The sequence below is a fragment of the Podarcis cretensis genome (assembly GCF_951804945.1).
Source record: "Podarcis cretensis genome assembly, chromosome: 7".
Taxonomy (NCBI): domain Eukaryota; kingdom Metazoa; phylum Chordata; class Lepidosauria; order Squamata; family Lacertidae; genus Podarcis; species Podarcis cretensis.
The window spans coordinates 15475657-15501511 of NC_137176.1; the positions used below are offsets into that span (position 1 = coordinate 15475657).

General features: G+C 46.4%; 1 protein-coding gene and 1 long non-coding RNA gene across 3 annotated transcripts in view; one reads left to right on the plus strand and one right to left on the minus strand.

The window, feature by feature from the left end:
- The window catches only part of FBXL7 (F-box and leucine rich repeat protein 7), a 207842-nt gene that overhangs the window by 35798 nt on the left and 146189 nt on the right, over nucleotides 1–25855 (plus strand). Inside the window, exon 1 of one of the 2 annotated variants that reach the window (XM_079985023.1) lies at nucleotides 17639–18362. The exons of the other annotated variant lie outside the window; for it this stretch is intronic. Within the exon in view, the coding sequence (XP_079841149.1) occupies nucleotides 18326–18362 (37 nt within the window). The 5' untranslated portion in view covers nucleotides 17639–18325. Of the gene's footprint in view, nucleotides 1–17638; nucleotides 18363–25855 lie in introns of those variants that run through there. 2 annotated transcript variants of the gene reach the window in all.
- The window catches only part of LOC307221013, a 36467-nt gene continuing 24269 nt past the window's right edge, over nucleotides 13658–25855 (minus strand). The window contains exons 2-3 of the long non-coding RNA XR_013841280.1: nucleotides 13773–13903; nucleotides 13658–13695 (exon numbers count right to left, since the gene is read on the minus strand). This is a non-coding gene — a long non-coding RNA (uncharacterized lncRNA). The remainder of the gene's footprint in view (nucleotides 13696–13772; nucleotides 13904–25855) is intronic.

Here is a 25855-nt window from a genome sequence, read left to right on the forward strand (position 1 = left end):
GGGCTGGCGTTACATCACGCCCCATGTGTAGAATGCCCTTCTGGCGAGTCCCAGAATGAATCACGGGGCATAGAAGATGTCTCAGGCTTGTTGTGGAGGAGAAAACAATAGGTCGCTTTCCGCTCTGTGCAGATCTGCTGCACTTACAATGTGCACTGATTGTATCAGCTGCGTTGTCTTGCCAGCTGCTTTCTTCACAGCCCAAAATGATGGCTGTGATCTGCTCCATCTTATATACAGAGCAACGGAAAGGTTGATGTGCTATTCTTATACTCCCAGTCGCATACTTGGGAGATTTTAGAATATCTGAGCACATTTCGTCAAACGGGGGCTTTGCAAGTTGGGGGGGGGGAGAGTGGGGAGTGACCATGGGAAAGGAAGCCCAGCTTAGGGGCTAAACCTTGGTCGTGTTTTATTCCCACCCCTCTTTCTTTAAAAGAGAAAATGGCAACTAGTTTGCCTGTAGGAGTCAGTTTGACAGAAGCAGCAATTTTCTCCTTTACAGGAGTGTATTAATATGCTGCAGCAACCAATGTTTTGGCACAAATCCTGCCATTAAGAGACTGGGCCCTTTATTACAACCTGTCACAATTTGGTGAGCTTTTGTTGAATTATGCTGTGATGTTTCCCCATCAGGTATACTCAGTGCTGTTTTTCTAGAAAAAGAGGTGCCAGAACTCACCCTTGTTCTCTTATCATGGCAATGACTCTCACCAGAGAGGTGCCCGGACTGAGTTCTGGTGAGTTTTGGCTGAAAAGAAGCCCTGGCTTTACCACTTATCAATTTCAGTTCTCAAAACTTTATTGCATACCCTCCAACATTTCTCCGACAAAAGTGGGGACATCCTATTGGCATGCATACAAGATTCCAATAAGGTTCAGTGCAATAAAATCACTTGGGGGAAAACTGCATCTAACCCTGAAGTTAATGTTCTGTAACATTCACAAATCTTGCCTATTTAAGAGTTCTAGAGAACTTAACGCTTGCCACTATTTCTGATGTTTTGGGTTGGCCTAATAAAGATATTGCCCAGCTGTCAATTTTGGAGGGTTTACAGATAAATGTGACCACCTTTGCTTTTTATGGGTTTTGGATTTTTGTCGTTGTTGTTGTTCAGAAGGAGTGGAGGGAGAAGGAACCCCCACCTTGAGTGAGGCTGAAAAAGGAGGAGAGTCTGTAACTGATTTGCCTGTTGTGGAATTCTCATAATTTCCCAGAATTATTCTTTGGACAGATGTACCGTTTCCAAGCAAAGGCTTGTAAAATGCATAGTGTGGACAGAGTTCCTCCCCTTTATGTACGTCAGACATAACCAGCTGTCTGAGAATATGCATCCCTATCTTGTACCTACACCGTTCCATGTGTGTGTGCTTGTATAGGAATTTCCGAGAGGCACAAACTGGCATATGTTTTCTTTTTGTTGCTTTGTGATTTCCCCTCTCACATAGGGTTGCCATATTCCAAAAAGTAAAAACCAGGACACCCCAAAATTATCGAGCTGTTTTTAAGGAAACCACCAAGATTGCTGAGCTTTTTTAAGGAGAGACCTAAAATTGTTTAGCTTTTTTTTTTAAAGAAAACACAAAAACAACCACAACAAAACTGCGATGGCAGCCCAAGAATAGGGGTAACTCTCTTTCTCTCTCTCTTTCTCTCATGAGTTAGCATGCCCAGGCAGGGCTGGATTTAGCTTTGATGAGGCCCTAAGCTACTGAAGGTAGCTTATGAAAACCTACGAGATGGCAGTGAAGGCCGCTAAGAAGTCCTACTTCTCGGCCTCCATTGCATCCGCTAGCTGTCGCCCGGCGCAATTATTTAGTATAATTCGGTCTTTAACGTCCCTCGAAGGACAGCCAAATTTAAATAACAATTTGACACACAGCTGTGAGACATTTGCGAGCTTTTTTGCGGAGAAGGTCCTGTTGTTCCACCATGACCTCCCTGCCAATTTGGATACAATAAAGGAACTGGAGGCCCCTCAAATGTCCTCGGGTCCAGTATTGGACCACTTTGACCGGATATCCCCAGCCGATGTGGACAGACTCCTCCGAGCTGGAAAGCCCACCACTTGCCCTCTCGACCCGTGCCCGTCCTGGCTGATTAGAGCGTGTCCAGACGAGGTGCGGGCCCCCCTGGGGAATATCATCAATTTGTCCCTTGGCACCGGGACATTCCCAGGGGAACTGAAGGAGGCAGTGGTGCGCCCGCTTTTAAAGAAAACATCATTAGATCCCTTAGATCTATCCAATTACCGCCCGGTTTCGAATCTTCCATTCCTGGGTAAGGTGATTGAAAGAGCGGTTGCTGAACAGCTTGGTAGGTTTCTGGATGAAACATTGACTCTGGATCCATTCCAGTCCGGTTTCCGCGCTGGTCATGGGACCGAGACAGCTCTGGTCGCCCTAACAGATGATCTCCACAGGCAGCTGGATCGAGGCGGGTCGGGGCTGCTGATTCTTCTAGACCTGTCAGCAGCCTTCGACATGGTCGATCACGAACTCCTGGACCACCGCCTTGCCGACGTGGGGATCCAGGGCACAGTCCTTCAATGGCTGCGCTCATTTCTCTCTGGTCGGGGACAGAGGGTGGTGCTTGGGGGGGAATTGTCATCCCACCACTCCTTGGTGTGTGGAGTGCCTCAGGGTGCGATTCTCTCCCCGATGCTTTTTAACATCTTTATGCGCCCCCTCGCCCAGCTTGTCAGGAGTTTTGGGCTGGGTTGCCATCAGTATGCGGATGACACCCAACTCTATCTGTTGATGGATGGCCATCCTGACTCGGCCCCAGACACACTGATCAGATGCTTGGAAGCTGTGGCTGGATGGTTACATGGGAGCCGGTTGAAGTTAAATCCTTCGAAGACAGAGGTCCTCTGGCTGGGACGGGACGATATGGGATTGAGGGGGCAACTCCCATCTCTTGCGGGGGTTCAGTTAGTGCCAGCACCGTCCGTTAAATGTTTGGGTGTAATCTTCGATACCTCCCTCTCCACGGAGGCGCAGATTGCAGCTATAACAAAGGCGGCATTTTTTCATCTCCGCCAAGCTAAGCAGTTGGCTCCTTACCTCTCTCGCCCTGATCTAGCCGCTGTGATCCACGTGACGGTCACCTCCAGACTGGATTATTGTAACTCGCTCTACGTGGGGCTGCCCTTGAGACTGACCCAGAAACTCCAGTGGGTGCAGAATGCCGCAGCGAGACTCCTTACGGGGTCTTCGCTGCGAGATCACATTCATCCGGTGCTATACCAGCTGCACTGGCTCCCGGTGGAGTACAGGATCAGGTTTAAGTTGCTGGTTTTAACCTTCAAAGCCCTATACGGCCTAGGACCCTCATACCTTCGGGACCGCCTCTCCTGGTATGTCCCACAGAGGAACTTACTGTCTTCAAATAAAAATATCTTGAAGGTCCCAGGCCACAGAGAGGTTAGGCTGGCCTCAACTAGAGCCAGGGCTTTTTTGGCTGCGGCTCCAACCTGGTGGAACGCTCTGTCACAAGAGACAAGGGCCCTGCAGGACTTGACATCTTTCCGCAGGGCCTGCAAGACAGAGCTGTTCCACCAGGCCTTTAGTTAGGGCGCAGCCTGGCTCCCTCCTTGGCAATCTTTACAAAACTTTAGTTTATGGTTGCCATCAATTTTAATTTTAATTAATTTTTATAATGTTGCACTGTTTTAGTGTTATTAGCCGCCCTGAGCCCGGCTTCGGCTGGGGAGGGCGGGATATAAATAAAATTTATTATTATTATTATTATTATTAAGGTACTGGACCCCTTTATATGTCCATCTGTCCTTCGTCAACAACAAATTGTCGCTGTTTTTTGTGTTGAATATATGCTAGACGGTAATTTATGGACCTAATAGGTATCTAAAGCCATGCAACCAGTCCATGCAGAATGTAAGCACCCTATATATAAAGGTAAAGGTACCCCTGACCGTTAGGTCCAGTTGTGGATGACTCTGGGGTTGCGGTGCTCATCTTACTCTATTGGCCAAGGGAGCCAGCGTTTGTCCGCAGAAAGTTTCCAGGTCATGTGGCCAGCATGACTAAGCTGCTTCTGGCGAACCAGAACAGTGCGCGGAAACGCCGTTACCTTCCTGCCGGAGCGGTACGTATTTATCTACTTGCACTTTGACATGCTTTCTAACTGCTAGGTAGGCAGGAGCTGGGACTGAGTAACAGGAGCTCACCCTGTCGCAGGGATTTGAACTGCCGACCTTCTGTTCAGCAAGTCCTAGGCTCAGTGGTTTAGACCACAGCGCCATATATATATATATATATATATATAGAGAGAGAGAGAGAGAGAGAGAGAGAGAGAGAAATGAGCAAACCAGTGATATTTTAGGGAGCAGGCTCACAACACAAAACACTGTTGCTGTATGTAGGTTTTATTTTTTGGTTTTTTATTTTATCTTTGGAAATGTACATCTAGGTTTTTTTCCTTTAAATTTTTTTGGGGTCCCCAGACAGTGGGGTCCTAAGCTATAACTTCTTTAGCTTATATGTAAATCCGGCACTGTGCCCAGGGGAGGAGAGAGATACTTACGTATTTTTTGCACAGTGCCCAGGACCACCTTAAGCCATCCCCTCTGGGCCCCTTCTGTGCAAACACTTTTGCCTGTGTGGACGAGGAGTACCTTTCCTACCCCCTTTCCCAAGCCTGCCTGATTTTGAGAAGACAGTGTAAGATATCTTGCAGTGCTAATGCAGCCCTGGCACTGTATTCCCAGAGACTCCGGGCTTCCAGGCACAGGGGAGCTTGGTGCTATGGGCCTCAGCAGGAAAAGAAACAACCACTTGCTTCCGCTTCCAGGGCACAGTTTTTTGCACTCCCAAACCTCTGGACATTTTGGTGTCTTTTTAAAAAAAACAAACAAAAAAAACCATGCTATTTTTGTCATTTGAATCCCAGACCTGTCTGGGAAAATTCGGACGTATGGCAATCCTACCCTTGCATATCACTGCCCTCAGATTTAACAACCTGACTACTTAGATTCCCCATGAGCTTCTTTCCGCCGATGGAAAATGTTTCTAAAATTCCAAATTATAAACGAACGCTGATTGTTCAATGGCACTACAGTGGAACCTCGTGTTACAGACAGGATCCGTTCCGGAGGCCCATCCGTAACACGGAACTGATGCAAGTCTGCGCACGAGCGCAGCGCGATTTAGCGCTTCTGTGTAAAGCGCAATTTAGTGCTTCTGCGCATGTGTGATCGGCGAAACCTGGAAGTAATCCGTTCCGGTACTTCCGGGTTGCCGCAGGATGCAACACAAAAACACGTAACCTGAAGCGGACACAATGTGAGGTATGACTGTATGTACATTTTAAATAACAATTCAGAGAGGAAGTTGGGAGGGACAATCTGCATGCTACAAGATCTGTCAATCATATTCATTTCACATACGCAATGTGCTCATTATAGGATTTTTCAGGAAGCTAGCTCAGGTCTGCCTGGAGAATGTGCTTACTGTCCATACTTATGTCACTCATGCTGAGCAAATTTTTAATCAACCTGATTGGGTTGGAGAAAATTTATCTCCTTTTTTAAGAATGATTTTACACACAGAGAGGCACATACACGTACTTAAACGTTTCTGAAGTACATAACTTTTTTGAAGTGATTCCTGATGGGATCCAAGCATAGGTCATTTGGGGAACCCTCCCGCCAAGCTGGGTGAAGATCTCTCCAGAGGTATCTGAATCAGTGCAGTTGGGAACATTTCGGTCCAGGATCTTGATTCAAAATGGCACCTGGCATCCAATCATAGACAAATGAAGCTGGAGTTGAAAAATTAGTTATTTGTTTGCATGTCGAGACCCCGAACCCTCCCCATTTGTAGAATAATGAAACACGCAGACACCAGTATTTTGGGTTAATGGGATAATTAAAGCCACAACTTTATTGGTTACAGAATGTGAGTGGTATTGGCTTAGGCATTGGAATTGAACTGACTATATCTGACTCCTGCCTGCCATGCAGGTTGTCTAGTAAGGGTCAGTCACCAGTAGGGGGAGCCCTGCTGATGTACATCAGGCACATCCAACAGGTAGATCATGATCTACTAGTAGATCACTGGATGTCTGTGGTAGATCACTGGTAGATCATTGGCTCAGCCCAAAGAAGCTCAACAACTTTGACCTGAACCCCTAAAAAATGGGCCTTCCTCCTCCCTAGAATTTAACCTGAACCCCAAAGAAACAGGGCTTCCCCTCCTAAGGAAAGCTCAATAACTTTGACCTGAACCCCCCAAAAGGGGTTATATCACTGCCAGTTTTTAACTCTGTGAGTAGATCGCAGTCTCTGGGGAGTTGGATACCACTGATGTACATCAACTGAGAGCTCCCCCAGGGTCCCTGATGGGGTCGTGGCATGGCCTTAGCCCACAGCTGTCAACTTTTCCCTTTTCTTGCGAGGAATCCTATTCGGAATAAGGTAATTTCCCTTTAAAAAAAGGGGAAAGTTGACAGCTATGCCTTAGCCCATACCCAGGCTTGGGACAAGATCCACACCCCCGGATACCTTTAACGGAATACCCTTAAAGAAGTAAATCAGGTTTTACCAATGCCTAACCACCAAACTTTACGAAAGTTGTGACGATTGCTACGAGGCAGGCGAAAACCACATGGCTGGTGCCCATTTGCCAAGTGGGAAAATTGCTACCTGGCCCCCTCAACAGGCGACCAACCATGGTCCATAGCAAGGCCAAGATGGCGAACGCATGAAAATAGGGCGGGAAGGCGGGAGAGCCAATGAAAGAGAAGGTAAGGAGAGGGAGCCCGCCGGCTGTGTGGCAGCTTAAATAAGGCAAGCCACGCCCCCTAGTCAACCGGATTGGTCGTCCGGGGATGTGACACTGCCGGGACTCCCTATGACATAGGTGGCATTGCCACGCCCCCCGTTATACTCAGGGAGAGTGCATCGTCTGCTTGCAACACTGCCCCCCATGGAGGGGGAGCGACTTTACAGGAATTCTTTGTAAAATTGGTAAAGGTAAAGGTAAAGGGACCCCTGACCAGGGGGTCGGTCCAGTCGTGGCCGACTCTGGGGTTGCGGCGCTCATCTCGCTTTATTGGCCGAGGGAGCTGGCGTACAGCTTCCGGGTCATGTGGCCAGCATGACTAAGCCGCTTCTGGCAAACCAGAGCAGCACACGGAAATGCCGTTTACCTTCCTGCTGGAGCAGTACCTATTTATCTACTTGCACTTCGTGCTTTCGAACTGCTAGGTTGGTAGGAGCAGGGACCAAGCAACGGGAGCTCACCCCATCGCGGGGATTCAAACCGCCGACTTTCTGGTTGGCAAGTCTTAGGCTTTGTGGTTTAACCCACAGCGCCACCTGCGTCCCTTCTGTAAAATTGGTAAATAAATGTAAATACAACTGAAAGGAGAACAAATGCATCAACTAGCAGATTTAATTCAAGTGTAATAATAATATAATAACTTATTATTTCTACCCCGCCCATCTGGCTTGGTTTCCCAGGCCACTCTGGGCAGCTGCCAACAAAACACTAAAATACAATAACCTATTAAACATTAAAAACCTCCCTAAACAGGGCTGCCTTCAGATGTTTTCTAAAAGTTTGGTAGTTATTTTTCTCTTTGACATCTGGTGGGAGGGCGTTCTACAGGGCGGATGCCACTACCAAGAAGGCCCTCTGCCTGGTTCCCTGTAACATGGCTTCTCGCAGCAAGGGAACCGCCAGAAGGCCCTCAGTGCTGGACCTCAGTGTCCGAGCAGAACGATGTAGATAATGTAGATAAAGGCATGGCTGCATACAGTATATGTGCCCTTAATGCATAAATGGTTTACTATTCTTTGTGGCGAGTACCTAGCTGGACGCACTGCAGTCTGGACAATCCAGGTTCTGTAACCTCTGAAAGTCAGCATTTACTATTATACCTAATTCCAGAAACAAAGGTCAACGGAGCAGCTATCAAACACATGCTTTAGAACTTTGCCGTTTTCTTTTGGATTCCTTGAGGTATTGCTGTGCCCAAAAGCAATCAACACGCTCATTTGGACTTATGAAATATGAACAGCTATTTGGAAATGTAGTCATCTTGGTAGTGTCCAAAAGAAGAAGTAATCAGAATATTATATTTGGCTTGTAGATTGAAAGACGAAGAAAACATAATGGATGGATAAATCCTCACTGCTGTTCAAATATGAATGAGTGAACATTACACTGACATTACAGTAATTCATCATCCTTTAAGTATTAGAGCAAGATATTGGAAATATTATTAAAAATAACAATCTCATGGACCTTCTACCGTTAAGCGGCAACATACCAAAATACATTCATATCAGGGAATTGTGCAATTGAGACAAGAAGTGATCATGCCATTCTTTCAAGATTTTCAGAATAGACCTTTTAAAGTAATCAATTAAAACTTGAAGGACGTTATGCCAACTGACAGAATTTGAGGACATCTCTTTAAAATGGTTTGATGAAAATCAAACTTTTTTAAGAACTGGGAAGCTGATCAGCCATTCAGCAACTGCTAGGGGAATTTAAAAGTTTGTTTTTTTTAAAGTGAGATAGTGTTGATGGCAATGAGATTTTATTGGTGACTCACTTGGGCCTAAATACATTTTTTAATATTAAAAATCAAGCACACCAGAAGAGTGACATGCATACCTCATAAACTAATTATTCCCATGGAGCTCTTTCTCCTAGCTTTCATTATTTTAAATTTTTAAATTGGAATCTGAATAGAGTGTATGTGTGTATATTAAACAGGCTGTGTGACCATATATATATTTTGGCATGGTGGGTGAGGGGTCATTTAAAGACCTCTTGCAGATTTCCGCAACAGAATCACTATTTTAATTAACAGTCTTGTTCTAGTTGGTTTACATTATAAATGCATTCACAGAAGTTCTTAGTTGGATGGTGAACAATTCTCTTGTAAAATTATGCCTAATTTGCCCCTTGTTCAGTTATACAATTGACTAACAGTAGCAAAGGAGTTTACTGCGGTTCTGAAACTCCCCCCACTGCCTGAGCCATTGAGGCAAGGGCTTTCATTAAATAACTCATCGCAACTCCATAAATCAACCAGAATCTCATAACTCTTCAGCAACCTTATTTTGTTCTCAGGAGACAATGGAGTAGTGAAGTCAAACTGTTGGAAGGTTGCAGTGCCTGGTGTGGTTGTAGAGACTAATACAGGAGAGACATGTTTTGTTGCAGCTGGGACAGGTGAAGGTGACTGGTTGTGCTGCTGCAGATGAACCATGGCATTTCTGCTCTTTGTGGTCTTTCCAGTGGTCATTCCTCCTCTGGTCACTGCTGTGGACACACGGCCTGTCTGTCTGTCTCCAGGCTCTGTGATCATCTGCAAGGGATTCCTACATGGCGGGGTTGATGTTGCCAGACTTTATGACATGTTTGCAGACATCTTTGTAATGCAGAAACTGGCCTGGTGCCTGACGCCAGCTTCCTGTAGAGCACATTCTTGGGGATCTTGCAGTCTTCCATTCTGTGGATGCAACCAAGACAGAGTAGATGTCGCTGAAACGGAAGTGTGAACATGCTTTTGTTGTTTAGTCGTTTAGTCATGTCCGACTCGTCATGACCCCATGGACCAGAGCGTGCCAGGCACTCCTGTCTTCCACTGCCTCCCGCAGTTTGGTCAAACTCATGCTGGTAGCTTTGAGAACACTGTCCAACCATCTCGTCCTCTGTCGTCCCCTTCTCCTTGTGCCCTCCATCTTTCCCAACATCAGAGTCTTTTCCAGGGAGTCTTCTCTTCTCATGAGGTGGCCAAAGTAATGGAGCCTCAGCTTCACGATCTGTCCTTCCAGTGAGCACTCAGGGCTGATTTCCTTCAGAATGGAGAGGTTTGATCTTCTTGCAGTCCATGGGACTCTCAAGAGTCTCCTCCAGCACCATAATTCAAAAGCATCAATTCTTCGGCGATCAGCCTTCTTTATGGTCCAGCTCTCACTTCCATACATCACTACTGGGAAAACCATAGCTTTAACTATACAGACCTTTGTTGGCAAGGTGATGTCTCTGCTTTTTAAGATGCTGTCTAGGTTTGCCAAGAAGCAGGCGTCCTTTAATTTCGTGACTGCTGTCACCATCTGCAGTGATCATGGAGCCCAAGAAAGTAAAATCTCTCACTGCCTCCATTTCTTCCCCTTCTATTTGCCAGGAGGTGATGGGACCAGTGGCCATGATCTTCGTTTTTTTGATGTTGAGCTTCAGACCATATGAACATGCTAGTGTTAGGATATAGTTCCGTTCCATCTTAAAAGGAACAGGCATGACTGTTGTGTGTCACATGCCTGTTTATTTCCAGCACAGGCTTGCTGGGAACTTCCGTTGGTATATTGCTTTTGCTTTTGCTGTTTTGCTGGACACGAAGGGAAGCAGACATGTTTTCCTTTGTTCCTGAACTCTGCTAAATAAATGCTGTAAATCATGCTTACACATGTCTCTGTCCACCACTTCCGTTGTGAAGATTTATTCACTCTGCTGATAAGAGCGTGCTCAACTCCTCTGAAGACTTCTGAGGCTTGAGTTGCTAATTGATGCTGTACCAGAGTTCGCCCGGCTACGGCTGGTGGCTGGAGCCAGCTGGGGGCCTGCCAAATGCCCCCGTCTCCCCGGCAGTATCCCAACAGCTAGGAATGTGGGACTGGGAGAGCACATCTTTGTTTGAAACTCTGTCCTGCCATGTGATAGGCTTGTGGAAGGTGTGGAGGCATCGGTCCTGACGGTTGTATGTTGCCCATAGCTCACTTCCATAAAGCAGCATTCTCAACAAGCAAGCCTGGTGGACCTTCTTCATCTTGGTACTGGATATTAGCATCACATTATCCTATACCCTTTTGGAGAAAGCTGCCTTGCCAGTGCGCTTGTCCAGCTCGGTGTCAATGGACAAGTCGCCAGTTATGGTGGAACCCAGTCAGACAAAATCGTCTACCACCTCAACCCTATCTACAACCTAGTTAAGTCATAGTTTGTGGATTCTATTTATTTATTTATTTATACATACATACATACATACATACATACAAACATACATTTCACTAATTTTATACATTTCACTAATTTTACAACCATTTTGACATTTCAAAACTTGACTTCCTCCCCCCCTCTTTCTGTGGTTCCTTAAATTTGTTTTTAATATCTTCTGTATATCCAAGTTAACTTAATTTGCTCATTTACTCATCTTCTTTAAACATATACTCAGGTTATTACAATAATCCTGCCAATGTTTTCATCTGTTTATAATTTATCTGTAAATACTCAAGAAACCATTTCCATTCTTTTATATATATAAAGTTTGTTATCTTGATTTCCTACTCTTCCAGTAAGTTTTGCCATTTCTGCATATTCCATAAGTTTTTGTATCCATTCTCCCTTTGCTGGGACTTCTGTTTCTTTCCATTTTGGGCCAAGTAACATTCTTGCTGCAATAGTTCATGGATTCAAGTCAGGTTTCGTTCCCATTCATGCTGTGCTAGAATGCACAATCCCTGGTGGCTGGATACATAAGTTTTTCTCCAGCATGGCGTTGTCAGTTTGGTTCATACAGGCCGTATACAGACTCCTGTTTACTCTGCATTGAATGCATTTCTGCTGCTGCTGTTTTGGGAATTAGTGTACATAGTTAGTCACAAACCAGCCTCAGTTATAAGGTCCAGGAGGCTCTATAGCACTGAGATTTGCAAAAAGGGGAAAATTCACCAGTTGTGGCTTATCCTCAGTGTGATGGAGAAAGCCCTGCTGAAATTCTGCTCCTTACAGTATGAACCTTGTAGACCGAACCAAGAGTGCTCCCTCCCAATAAAATACTGTTGGGAAGTATGAACATAGGACTTGGAACCTTCAGTTAACCTTCATAAGAGCACGTTGTGAACAAGTCATCTTATTCCCCCTTTGTGGGGTTGGGAAACTCAAAATTACAGACGTGAACTTTAAAAGGCCTCTCTTTGGGGGAGATCAGCAAACCTGGGTCCTGTAAGATAAGCCAGACATTTATTGTTTCACTGAATTTATTTGATTAAGTGACTGCAGACACAGGTACTAAGCAGGAATTGTGACTTCTGTAGCATCTTCTTTTTATGTTTAAAGAAGTGTCTTGTTGCCAGGGCCTTGGGGAAAGGGACAAGGAGACGATGGAAGCAAAAACGGAACTCAAATATCTAAATTAAAAGCAGAAATTTGTACTGGACCACCAGCTTGGCTATCAAAGCAAATTTTTGTTTAAATTAGTGATTGGGAATTTTGCCCTAAATTGTTATAAACTTGGCTCCTAGGCACCCGCATATTTTTCCTCCAGCTCTCTCCCAAAGAATTTGGCCGTTTAATTTATCAAGGGGCTTATTAATGGAGGTTATTGTGTGCTTGCAATTCCATAGACTCCTCTGAGGATGTTCGGTGCCCCCCCCCCCCAGGAAAAGATTCAACAAAAGCGGCTAGAAGAAGCTTTAATTAAATGTCTGGTTTCAATGGGATTACTGCTTGATTAATCCAGCCTCTGTCTGCCTGTCAATCAAGCCTGTCATTATAATTGTCAACTATATAGCCGCTAACTATGTGAAAACTCAATCTGGCTGCTCTTTATTTAAATGTGTCGTTTTGGCTTTATTTATTTATTTTACATGCGTCTCAAAGAAGAGTACCTTCCAGCTCCCCGTGTTTGCCACTGCAACCTGTTTGCCAGGGAGAAGTAGACTTGATTCAGATCCACACTCCTTCACTGGAATGTGTGCTGCAGACTGACTTTACTCAGCAGTAGACAGTCCCACTAAGTTTTAACCATAGCTGTCAACCTTCCCCTTTTTTGCGGGAAATTCCCTTATTCCAGCGCTGTTTCCCGCTGCTATCCCGGATTGTTAAATATCCCGTAGACTGTCCCCAGGGCAGGTGAGGCTGCTGATCCCTTATTTTCGAGGCTGCTGATCCCTTATTTTCAAATCTGAAAGTTGACAGCTATGGTTTTAACGGGTTTTGCTCGCAAGAAAATGTGCACAAAACCACGCCCTTTCATTAGCCCTTCTTAAAAGTTGCAAGTTCTCTGTCATTGTCTGATACTATTCAGCACAGCCAATGACTAGCTATGAAGGATGCTTAGTAGAGTTCCTTCTTCACTGTCATGCAGAAAAGTTCCAAATTTAATTTTAAACCTCTGACCCTCTCTCCTTCTGTCTGATCACTTCTTCTCCTTCTCCCTTCTTCCTTCTTTGGGAATCGCTTGTAGCCGTGTAAGATTGTCATCCATAAACATGGTTTTAACAGTGAGTCTGTAAGTGACTGCAGAGGCCAATTGTGGATCCATACCTCATTCCACAGTGGGGACGTAGGTTTCTGCGTGGGAGTTGATCACGGTGAGGGTTTGCCAAGTGTGCCTTCCTCTTAGCACGTTTCTCCCTTTCGTCCTGAGTTTGAGCATCTTCAAAGCCCATGACACCTTTGGTAAAGGCTGTGTCAGGAGTGCGTGCAGGAGCCAGGTCCTGTGACCAGTAGAACTTCGTAGGACTGGCACCTTCCTAAGTTTGTTCTGAAGAGGCAAGGCGCGGCTGCACAGGTGAGGCCGATTGGCAAGAGCAGGGAGGGGATATAAGGTCAGCATTTCCCTTCGGTTCTTTGCCACAGCAACACGTTTCCTGCCTTGCTGCGTTTGGCTCATTGACTCCTTGCTTCTTGATCCTCGGACCCTGGACTTCGTGACTCCTTGTTTCTTGATCTTTGGACCCTTGACTTCGTGACTCTTTGCTACCTGACCCTTAGACCCTTGGCTTCTTGACTCCTGGCTCTCGGTCTCTCGGACTCCTGGCTTCCTGAATTCTGGACTCTAGTTCCTGCTCCCACCCTGCCATCTTGTCCCCGGTCCCGACGTCCTCAGCCGGGACTTTGACTCGGACCGTGACAGGCTGTTCTCCAACTGGAGTGCTTGCAGGCCAGTGTTTCCCCATTGTCTGTGTTTATACTACTTTTTTTTTTAGACTTGCCTTGAAGAGAGTCTTTAAACCTCTTTTGTTGACCACCAGCATTACGCTTTCTAATTTTAAGTTCAGAATAGAGTATTTGCTTTGGAAGATGATAATCAGACATCCGAACAACATGACCAGTCCAACGAAGTTGATGTTGAAGAATGCCTGATGGGTCACCACCTCTTTCTTGGGTCATCCACCATCACAAGGATTTCCAGGTCGCAACCTTTACAACTTCTGTGATTAAATGAAAGTGGGAGATGAGACAGATTTTGCCATCTTTCCTACAAGCCCCACATTCCTCCTTGACCCTCTCATCTGCTCCCTTCCACTAGCTACAATGGGCAAGACTCTAGGTGTGCTGGAGGCAGGGGAAGCCTGGGCAAAACCAGAGGGAGAAGAAACAGCGGCATCATAGAGTCATCTAGTTGGAAGGGACCCAGATGGTCATCTAGTCCAACGCCCTGCAATGCAGGAATCTCAGCTAAAGCATCCATGACAGATGGCCACCCAACCTCTGCTTCACAGCCTCCAAGGAAGGAGAGTCCACCACCTCCCAAGGGAGTCTGTTCCACTGCAGAACAGCTCTTGCTGTCAGAAAGTCCTTCCTGATGTTTGGTTGGAATCTCCTTTCTTGCAACTTGAATCCATTGGTTTGGGTCCTACCCTCCAGAGCAAGAGAAAACAAGCCTGCTCTGTCCTCCATGTGGGAGCTTTTTAGGTATCTGAAGATGGCTATCGTATATCCTCTGTCTCCTCTTTTCCAGGCTAAACATAACCAACTCCCTGAACTGTTCTTCATGAGGCCTTGTTTCCAGACCATTGATCATGTTGGTCACCCTCCTCTGCACATGTTCCAGTTTATCAATATCCTTCTTAAATTGTGGTGCCCCAAACTGGACACTGTATTCCAAGTGTGACCTAACCAAAGCAGAATAGAGCAGTACTATTACTTCCCTTGATCTGGACACTATACAGTGGACCCTCCGGACACAAACTTAATTCATTCTGGGGGTCCGTTCGTACCCCCAAAATTACGTAAATAGAGGTTGCTTCTGCGCATGTGTGTGGCACGATTGAGCACTTCTGTGCATGCACACGTGGTGAAACCCGGAAGTATACACTTCCGGGTTTGCCGTGGCCGTAACCTGAAAATTCCGTATCCAGAGGGATACGTAAATAGAGGTACGGCTGTACTTCTGTTGGTGCAGCCTAGAATACCTTTTTATGTTTCTTCTTCTGTGGCGATCACTTGTAGCCAAGTATGATTGTCTTCCATGTACAGTGAGTCCATACGTGACTGTGGATCCAATTCTGGATCATCACACTGTTGGCTCATGTTCAGCTTGTGGCCTACTGAAACCCCTAGATCCTTTTCACATGTACTACTGGCAAGCCAGGTGACACCCTGGTGCAGTTGGTTATTCCTGCCAAAGTGCAGAACCAGACATTTGTTCCTGTTGAAATTCATTCTGTTAGTTTGGGGCCAGTTTTCTTACATTAAGGAAATTTATTTATTAACTGGATTGTGGATAAGTTTAAAGGTTTCTTACAGGGAAGGCGAAACTGCAGTATCTTGAAACTCCTCCATTTTAAGCACCCCCAAGATCAGTCCTCTTCTGACTTCCTGAAAAGTTAGTATGAAGATATTTCCTCTTGTAGTGGTCATCAAAGCCATGCTAGCTAACTCCTGGTTTGCCTATTATCCCCAGTTGTACCTTGCTTCATGTAGTGGCACCAGCCATTGCTCCCTTTAACTGCAGTGTAACAAAGACAGGTCTAGTTTTGATGTGACTTTCTCCATTTACAGCTATGCAGCATTGACATGGCCGCAATTCACTTGCACGTTGCTTCTAGCAATGGCTGTGTATGCAAAGGCTCTTGGTTCCTTTGGGCCCAGGAACCTAAGTTTAGTTCCTCTGTCACAAGCATGGCAAACCTAATTCAGACTTGCTAAAGGGCCCAATAGGTTTTCTCAAATAGGGTTGCCATGTGTCCTCTTTTTCCAGTACATGTCCTTTTTCCAGGGGTAAAATTTCAGACAAATTGCATTTATTTGCTTTGAAAGGCTGTCATTGTGTCCTCTTTTTTGCTCTTCAAAATATGGCAACCCTACTGAGAGTGCAGCACATTCACTTGGAAGCTCCCCTGAGTTCAGCAGAGTTTACTCCCAAGGAAGTGTGCATAAGACTCCAGGCTTGCAGCCTTACCTTATGTAAGTTGGGTTGCATTTATTGAGGCTTATTCCATGCTTAGGTTTCTTAGCTGTCAGGCATGCTTAAATCTGTTGAGTTCAGTGAGCCTCACTGGAAAGGATGGTGCTGTTCATGTTGGGCTTTACCATCTCCTAGTACAGGAGCCTGTTGAGGTGTCAAGGCTCAGCCTAGACTTGGCTGCAAAGCCCATAAGGGTATCTCTGGGCATGTGTGGGCTTCCTTTCCTTCAAAACTGAAGAACTGTCTTCATTGCAGAGGAAGGCTACAGGTTTCCTAGGGCTTGGGTCCTGGAGACAGCTCTTTTTAATGAAACAAAACTGTTGGCTTGTACATAATATGTCTGTATCATTTTGCCAGAGTAGCTCAAAATGGCAGGGGCAGATGGGGCTCGTTAACCCGGGCAGCCCATCTAAATGAAGGAAAACTCTGATCCGAAACCTCCACTGCTTTCAGGAGAAGGAATGGCTAAGGAGTAAACCCTACCCAAATCAGGAGTTGGGTCCCTAAGATTGGATGGTGCCTATGCCTCCTTCCGGCAACTCCTGCAGCCAAGCTGGTGCTAAACGTATTCTGCTTTCCTTTGGACGGCATCAGTGAGCATAGGAGCCAATTCCTAGGGACTAAGGGATGCAGGTGGCGCTGTGGTGTAAACCACTGAGCCTCTTGGGCTTGCCAGTCAGAAGGTCGGCGGTTCGAATCCCCGCGATGGGGTGAGCTCCCGTTCCTCAGTCCCTGCTCCTGCCAACCTAGCAGTTCGAAAGCATGTCAAAGTGCAAGTAGATAAATAGGTACCGCTCCGGCGGGAAGGTAAACAGCGTTTCCATGCACTGCTCTGGTTTTGTCAGAAGCGGATTAGTCATGCTGGCCACATGACCCGGAAAAACTGCGGACAAATGTTGGCTCCCTCGGCCAGTAAAGCAAGATGAGTGCCGCAACCCCAGAGTCGTTTGTGACTGGACTTAACTGTCAGGGTCCTTTACCTTTCCCTTTTTAAGGTCCCCTTAGCCCCCAAAATAATAGATTTGAGCCCCCCCAGTTGATGAGCATTGCCATTCAGAATAGGATGTATGTGCCTTGTCTTGTGATTGATGGAGTGGGGCTTACCTGCTCTCCCAAATATTTTATTCAAGTTGGCACCCCTGGCAGTGAGGCCAAGAGGGGAGTCTTGTTGTCCGGGCAGCCCATGACCTCCATACACACTGCCCAGGCTTGCGCCCCGGAGAGGTCACTTCGCGGTTTGACTTCACCCCCGAGGCGCACTCCATTGTCTGTCGAGACAGACGGCTGCCAACAATTCCAAACTCCATAACAAAAGAAGCCCCCTCCTCCGAAGAGTTTCCTTTCAAGGAGGGAAGGGAGACATGATTGGAAACATCTTTCTGGGCGCAACGCTGTTCCTGATGCAATACCGCTGCGAAAGCCGAAAGGCTGGCCAGGAAGAGGGGTGGGGGTGCAGCGCGCTGCTGTGTCTTTAAACAGCCACGACCCTGGCTTGGTCTCTCTCAGGCTCGGGCGATGATTGACACGGAGAGGAGGCGCCTGCTTGTAACAAAAGTCGGCGGCGTCGGAGCGCGCGGGTGCGCGCGTGTTTGGAGAAGCAATCTAGTTAACAAGTGGCCGCGATTCACCGCCAGGGGGAAGAGAAAAGACAAGAGCCGAGCCTGGAAAAAAAGAGGCTGGAGCGCTTGCAAAGGGCTCTGCCACTCCCCGGCCAGCTCTGGAGGAAGGAGCGCGTCTCGGTCTCTCTTCTTGCTTTGGGCTTGACAATCTCACCTTTCCTGCGCTCTGATCGACTGGTGGATTACATCTGGAGCTACTGCCCCTTACTTCCTCGGTGTCCCCTCCTCTTTCCTTGGGGAGGCTCAGTGTTTTTTTAACCCCCTTCTCTCTCTTTTTGGAGGAGTCTAAGTTTGTTTCTATCGTCGCAAAAGGCTGAAGGGCGGCGGAGGGGAGAAACCAGCTGGAGAGGAAAGGCTAGAAAAAGTCGCCTGCGCTCCGCCGCGCCTCTTCTTGCGGTGGCCTTTTAAAAACAACCAGCGCCGCATCTTCTCTTTGTTTCCTTCCTCCCCAGCCCAAACATTTATCTGTGGTTCGACATGGTGGGTGTAGCGGGGAGGAGGAGGACGAGGACGAGAGTATGAAGGCGGCAGGATGGGAGCGAACAATGGCAAGCAGTACGGCAGTGATGGTAAGTCCGCTTTGGCCAGGGCGGGCGCAACGGCGCGTCGCGTCCCGAGGTGCCTTGGAGAGGGGGCTGTAGGAGCGCGCGCAGGGCGGGCGGGCACTGCTCTGCCAGCCTCTCCGAAGCGTCCGGAGAATTTGCAGACGTTCCCCGAGCAGCAGGAGTCTGCCCGCCTATCCCCGCTCCCTCCCCACCGCAGCCGAGGCACTGCAAAGTTGCAATCCCTTTTCCGGGAAAATCTGGATGTCAGTTTGGGGAAAAGCTCAAGGCAGGCTTGGGTAGTTCCTTCCTTGGTTTTCTCTTCCCGCACCCGCAACCCAATCCTCCTTCACCTTTACGTAGAAGCTAGTCCCATGGAGTTCAGAGTTAGTCCCAACTCCTAGGGGCTTTGCCCCTCCCCAATAAAATATTTGAGGGGGTTGCCCCCCACCAGTTGATGGGTAGTGCCATTCAAATGATGTCCATGTGCCGCATCATGTGATCGATTATGCGGGGCGGGGCTTACCTGCCCCCAATATTTTATTCAAGTTGGCACCCCTGTGGACCTGATTTCACTTTATGTGTGCATAGGAGGGACTAGTCTTGACTTTGGAGTGGGGGGCTTAGGATGGGAGGGGCACAGCGGATGCATATCTGGTTTGTTGGGAAAAGCAGGGAGATGCTTATGGCTGTGTATGAGAAAGTTGTTTGGTATATGATTCTAGAACTGTAGAGTTGGAAAGGGCCTCCTAGGAGTCATCTAGTCCAACCCCCATGCAACGTAGGAATCTTTTGCCCCACGTATAGGTGGCATGCCAGTTACAGCATTTATCACGCACAGCAGAGCGATCTGTCTCCTGTAGCAGGATTGTCTTGGTGGGTTGACAAAGGGAGATTGTTAATACAGGACTTTCTGCTGAATGCAGGAAAATCGCACCACCTTAAAAATACACCCCAAGTCTGCATTCACACTTAAGGTCTCCAACAGCAGTAGTTCACTCTTGCAAGTAGCTTTAGCAGCAGAGCATGCCCCTTTGCTTTTGTACTAGATTTGTGGAGAGTAAAGTGAGTTGGCAGGGTGGACAGCACAGAAGTGGCACACACGGTTGTTTGAGTTTACTGCTCTTGGAGAATGTGCCCACACCCAAACTTAGCAGCTCCCCTTTCCCCCTCCCATAACCCTTTCCTAAGATTCTTATTTAGACTAGCACAGTTATTTTAGTGCAACCGAGCCACACTTTGCATATAATTAGTTGTTGGTCCTTCCTGCCATTGTCTCTCTGTGTTTTGAGATATTCTGTCTGTAGGCTGTAACCCTTTCTGGGTCTCCCGTCTGTTTGAAATTCCTCAGTGGTATGCAAGCGGAGATTTTACCTCAGTACTGTAGCTCCTTAGGGAAGGTTGCTTCTGCTGCCTGCTAGATCAGTCAGAAGAGCCTGGAGATGTGGCAGTTCCTTTACTTTTACACTATCAGGGTTAGCAACAAGGAGGCATTTATTTCTCTGAATGTTGAGGATTTGAAAATATGCTATTTGAAAAAAAGAACCTCCATGGTACGTGCTCTGGGAATGAAAAACTGCCGTGTTCAAACACTACTGTTGTCTGGTTATTTTTCCTATGTGTGTTTGCTTGTGAGTGAATTCAGTGGGTTCAGTCAAATGTCTTTCCACATAAGCAGGCAGAAGTGTGCAGCTCATGTTTCGGGCTGCCTTTGAAGGTGACCCGGAAACTACAACTAATCCAGAATGCAGCAGCTAGACTGGTAAATGGGAGTGGCCGCCGAGACCAGATAACACCCGCACATTGGCTCCCAGTACATTTCCGAGCACAATTCAAAGTGTTGGTGCTGACCTTTAAAGCCCTAAATGGCCTTGGCCCAGTGTATCTGAAGGAGTGTCTCCACCCCCATCATTCTGCCCAGTTACAGATAGGTAGCCGTGTTGGTCTGCCATAGTCAAAACAAAAAAAATTCCTTCCAGTAGCACCTTAAAGACCAACTAAGTTAGTTCTTGGTATGAGCTTTCGTGTGCATGCACACTTCTTCAGATACACAGATTCACTTCTTCAGATTCTGCCCAGACACTGAGGTCCAGCTCCTTTGGGCCTTCTGGTGGTTTCCTCACTGTGAGAAGTGAAGCTACAGGGAACCAGGCAGAGGGCCTTCTCAGTAGTGGTGCCTGCCTTGTGGAACGCTCTCTCATCAGATGTCAAGGAAATAAACAACTCTCTGACTTTTAGAAGACATCTGAAGGCACCCCTGTTTAGGGAAGTTTTTAATGTTTGATGTGTTATTCTGTTTTTAATATTCTGTTGGGAGCCTCCCAGAGTGGCTGGGCAAAACCAGCAAGATGGGTGGGGTATGTATGTATGTATGTATGTATAAATAAATAAATAAATAAGCAGCTCTGGGTGGGATGGACCATTGTATGTGGAGGTGTTGCAAACATTCACTAGGCCTTGTGAATGTGGGGGCACAGGGATCTCAGAGGTGCAGGAATTTTCTCACCAGTATCCAAGTAGCATCCCTGCATACCGGACTCAATATTTCCTTCTTAAATAGCAGTGGCATTAATCACTTAGAAAACGTATTTAAAGTACGCAATTTGTTGTTTAGTCGTGTCCAACTCTTCATGACCCCATGGACCAGAGCATGCCAGGCACTCCTGTCTTCTACTGCCTCCCGCAGTTTGGTCAAACTCATGCTGGTAGCTTCGAGAACACTGTCCAACCATCTCGTCCTCTGTTGTCCCCTTCTCCTTGCGCCCTCCATCTTTCCCAACATCAGGGTCTTTTCAAGAGAGTCTTCTCTTCTCATGAGGTGGCCAAAGTATTGGAGCCTCAGCTTCAGGATCTGTCCTTCCAGTGAGCACTCAGGGCTGATTTCCTTCAGAATGGATAGGTTTGATCTTCTTGCTGTCCATGGGACTCTCAAGAGTCTTCTCCAGCACCATAATTCAAAAGCATCAATTATTCGGTGATCAGCCTTCTTTATGGTCTAGCTCTCACTTCCATACATCACTACTGGGAAAACCATAGCTTTTACTATACGGATCTTTTTTGGCAAGGTGATGTCTCTGCTTTTTAAGATGCTGTCTAGGTTTGTCATTGCTTTTCTCCCAAGAAGCAGGCGTCTTTTAATTTCGTGACTGCTGTCACCATCTGCAGTGATCATGGAGCCCAAGAAAGTAAAATCTTTCACTGCCTCCATTCCTTCCTCTTCTATTTGCCAGGAGGTGATGGGACCAATGGCCATGATCTTAGTTTTTTCGATGAAGTACATAATAGTTTTGTATTTAGAAGGGGGCTCTTACCTTTATCTTTCTATCTGCAATTTGAATGTGGCCAGACAATGTGAATTTGGACCAGTCTGCCTTGTGTTTTCTCCTGCTCTGTCACGAACTCTTAATGCTCATTTAATATTGGCAAGAAATTCTTCTGCTTAATATGCAGTGGTGCCCCGCAAGATGAATGCCTCGCAGGACGAAAAACTCACTAGACAAAAGGGTTTTCCGTTTTGCGAGGTGCTTCGCAAGATGTATTTCCCTATGGGCTTGCTTCGCAAGACGAGAACGTCTTGCGGATTTGCTTCCTTTTTCGTAAAACCGTTAATACCCTGGCAATCCGCGCTCCGCAAGACGAAGCGACTCATGGAACGAATTAATTTCGTCTTGCGAGGCACCACTGTAGAGGAATTCCCAAACAAACCTATTCAGTGCAAAGAAAGCTGTACATATACAAAAATGAGTGAAACTTCAAATACCTTTGACCTGATGGACCTTGAGTCATGGAGGATAATGTGAGGATCTTTTTAGCTTCAAATGAACCAGGAGTAATTCAGAGTCTGGGTTGTTCCCTGCTGAAAATATGTCTTGCTTTCTGCCTCACACTTTGTGAAATAAACATGGGGGGTGCCTTGTGAATTACATTTAACGCAGCAGACACTGTCTATTCTTTTCTATGGGCTTTTGAGCAAGCACCACATATATGTACATATATTCTTTTATAACCCTTTGTAGTTGATTCTTGATATTTCAGGGATTCCTGCCTTGTGCAGTGTAGTGTGGGGCTGCTTCCTGGCTACATGGCAAGTTTTTCAACCCCAGGGACAAAGCAAGAGAGAGGCAGAGTTTAATGTGCTCCAGCTGTTCTATATAAATGCTACCTCTGCAATTTCGCTTTACTAAAACCCTTTTTTCTGAGTTTTGCATTTAGATGTATGGAGCCTAGTCTATCCCTGTTCAGATGCTGTTCTCCACAGAACTGTTGAGATGGTTTAGTCCTTCTTTGTGCTTTCGTGTAAGTGATGGAAGGTCAGATTAAATGAAACCCGCAGGAACCTTTTCAATGTTAATACAAGTAACTTCAGCTACCAAAAAAAAAAAAAAAAAGCCCTTTGTTTTTCAGCATTTCCCTGCTTTTTAACTGTTTGGGTTGTAGTCAGCATAGCTGTACCAGCTGAATTTACTGTTGATTTCAGTGGGGCTACTTTGAGTCAAAGCAGAGACATCACCTTGCTGACAAAGGTCTGTATAGTTAAAGCTGTTGTTTTCCCAGTAGTGATGTGTGGAAGTGAGAGCTGGACCATAAAGAAGGCTGATCGCCAAAGAATTGATGCTTTTGAATTATGGTGCTGGAGGAGACTCTTGAGAGTCCCATGGACAGCAAGAAGATCAAACCTATCCATTCTGAAGGAAATCAGCCCTGAGTGCTCACTGGAAGGACAGGTCATGAAGCTGAGACTCCAATACTTTGGCCACCTCATGAGAAGAGAAGACTCTCTGGAAAAGACCCTGATGTTGGGAAAGATGAAGGGCACAAGGAGAAGGGGACGACAGAGGATGAGACGGTTGGACAGTGTTCTCAAAGCTACCAGCATGAGTTTGACCAAACTGCGGGAGGCAGTGGAAGACAGGAATGCCTGGCATGCTCTGGTCCATGGGGTCACGAGTTGGACACGACTAAACGATAACAACAACACTTTGAGTCAAACCTAGTTGAACACTGTATTTTTTCACACTGCCAAGAAGAGCTGAACACCAATCTTCTTTGCCTTCTCTCAAGGAGAAAGGACATTCTTCACCCTTCCAGTTGGTCTCCCAGTGTGGTCAGGAAACAAGGAGGGGGACTAGATTCTGCCATGTCTTGTCTAGTGGCTGGGAAGCAGAGTTCCTGCAAAATTCTCAGATGGCTCACCTCACTGTTTCAGTTACTTCCATTTTTTTTTACATTCTTATCCAAAGGATTTTGGCTAGGGCTGAGACTCCATGGTTCCCAAAGGGCTTGCTTTTTGTTTTCTTCTTCTAGCCTGGGCCAGTTGATTCAGCAATTCAAACCCTTCATAAGAGCCTCTATGCAGGGCCCCTGCTGGCTGCTGCTTCGTGTTGGGTGCTATGTGTTGGATGCAGGTGGCGCTGTGGTCCAAACCACTGAGCCTCTTGAGCTTGCCGATTGGAAGGTTGGCAGTTCGAATCCCCATGATGGGGTCAGCTCCCGTTGCTCTGTCCCAGCTCCTGCCAACCTAGCAGTTTGAAAGCATACCAGTGCAGGTAGATAAATAGGTACCGCTGCGGCAGGAAGGTAAACAGTGTTTCCATGTGCTCTGGCTTCCAGCACGGTGTCCCGTCGTGGCAGAAGCAGTTTAGTCTTGCTGGCCACATGACCCGGAAATCTGTCTGTGTGGACAAACGCTGGCTCCCTTGGCCTGAAAGTGAAATGAGTGCTGCAACCCCATAGTCACTTTTGACTGGACTTAACTGTGCAGGGGTCCTTTACCATTAACATGTTGGGATCCTTTCAGAATAGCATGAAAGTTAGTGTAGGGAGCTGTGGGGTCAGCAGGAGCGAGAGGCAGAATTGATCGAAATGGCCTCCGTCACTATTAAACTGACAGAAGCCTCCACTGGATTAAAAAAAGCTTTTCTGTCTCTTGAGGAGAACCCATTGGATGCAACCCAGTTTGTTCAGCTCATACGTTTTTGTCCATTGATCCCTTTGGGATCAAACTGGCTCTCTAGCTAACAAGAATATTGAAGGTTCCAGAGGCAAAGAAGAGAGGAATAACATATATGGGGAGAAGATGTGGTGGAGGAAAACTGAAAACAGGTTACACACATCCTTCATGGAGCATACTCCATAAACCTTTAAAGCAACATGTGTCGTTTATACTTCATACGTGCATAGCATATTTATAAGTGTAACTTGGAGAAGAGATGGCTTGAAGGAACGTTCTGTTTGCCATAGGGTGGACAGGCTCTGTAGGAATACACATCCTTTATTATCTCAATTATTGCATATTTCACTTGGCTGAAGTGGCACAAAAATACCGACAATATTATTTCAGCATAGAGGAATTAAGCCCACCCGCCTTTAGTTGAATTCTGGAGAAGAGCCATGTGCTTTTATCCTGCCACAGAAACATGTTCCCTTGTCTAGGTCATTCAGAGAGGGTGGAAATGTGGAGAAAGGCATGGTTTCCTGGAAAGGAAACTTCAATCCTCCCCAGCATTTAATATTGGGACTATGTTGATGTGTAGGTGAGCACAATAGAAATCAGCTTTGAAAAAGTTATTCTCGGCTTAGTCAAAAGCAGGGCTGGGGAACCTTTGTCCTTCCAACTGGTCCACAGCTCTCATCATACCTGACTGGGGCTGTTGGGAACTGCAGTCTGCAACAGCAGTTAGACAGTGGTCTAATGTTTGCCGCCTTCTGAATAATCTCACTGAAAATAGTCTTTGACATTTTGCCAGGTCAAGAAAAGACAATAGGACAGTTATTCTAAAAAAAAAAAAAAAGGTATGTTATCTGGGTCTTGTTTATTTTTGTCTTTCTTAATGGCCAACTTTATTTCATCTTTAAGATTTGTAAAGCCAGTGTGATACAATGAACGAAACTCTTGATTGAAGGGAGACTTGAATTCACGTTCTGCCTTTGGCAGAGGCCAACTGCATTCACACAACATAGTGAACTGTAGTTAATGTTGTTGTTGTCTGGTCGTGTCCAACTCTTCATGACCCCCTGGACCAAAGCACACCAGGCACTCCTGTCTTCCACTGCCTCCCGCAGTTTGGTCAAACTCATGCTGGTAGCTTCGAGAACACTGTCCAACCGTCTCATCCTCTGTCGCCCCCTTCTCCTTGTGCCCTCCATCTTTCCCAACATCAGGGTCTTTTCCAGGGAGTCTTCTCTTCTCATGAGGTGGCCAAAGTATTGGAGTCTCAGCTTCAGGATCTGTCCTTCCAGTGAGTACCCAGGGCTGATTTCCTTCAGAATGGATAGGTTTGATCTTCTTGCAGTCCATGGGACTCTCAAGAGTCTTCTCCAGCACCATAATTCAAAAGCATCAATTCTTCGGTGATCAGCCTTCTCTATGGTCCAGCTCTCACTTCCATACATCACTACTGGGAAAACCATAGCTTTAACTATACGGACCTTTGTTGGCAAGGTGATGTCTCTGCTTTTTAAGATGCTGTCTAGGTTTGTCATTTCTTTTTCCCCAAGAAGCAGGCATCTTTTAATTTCAG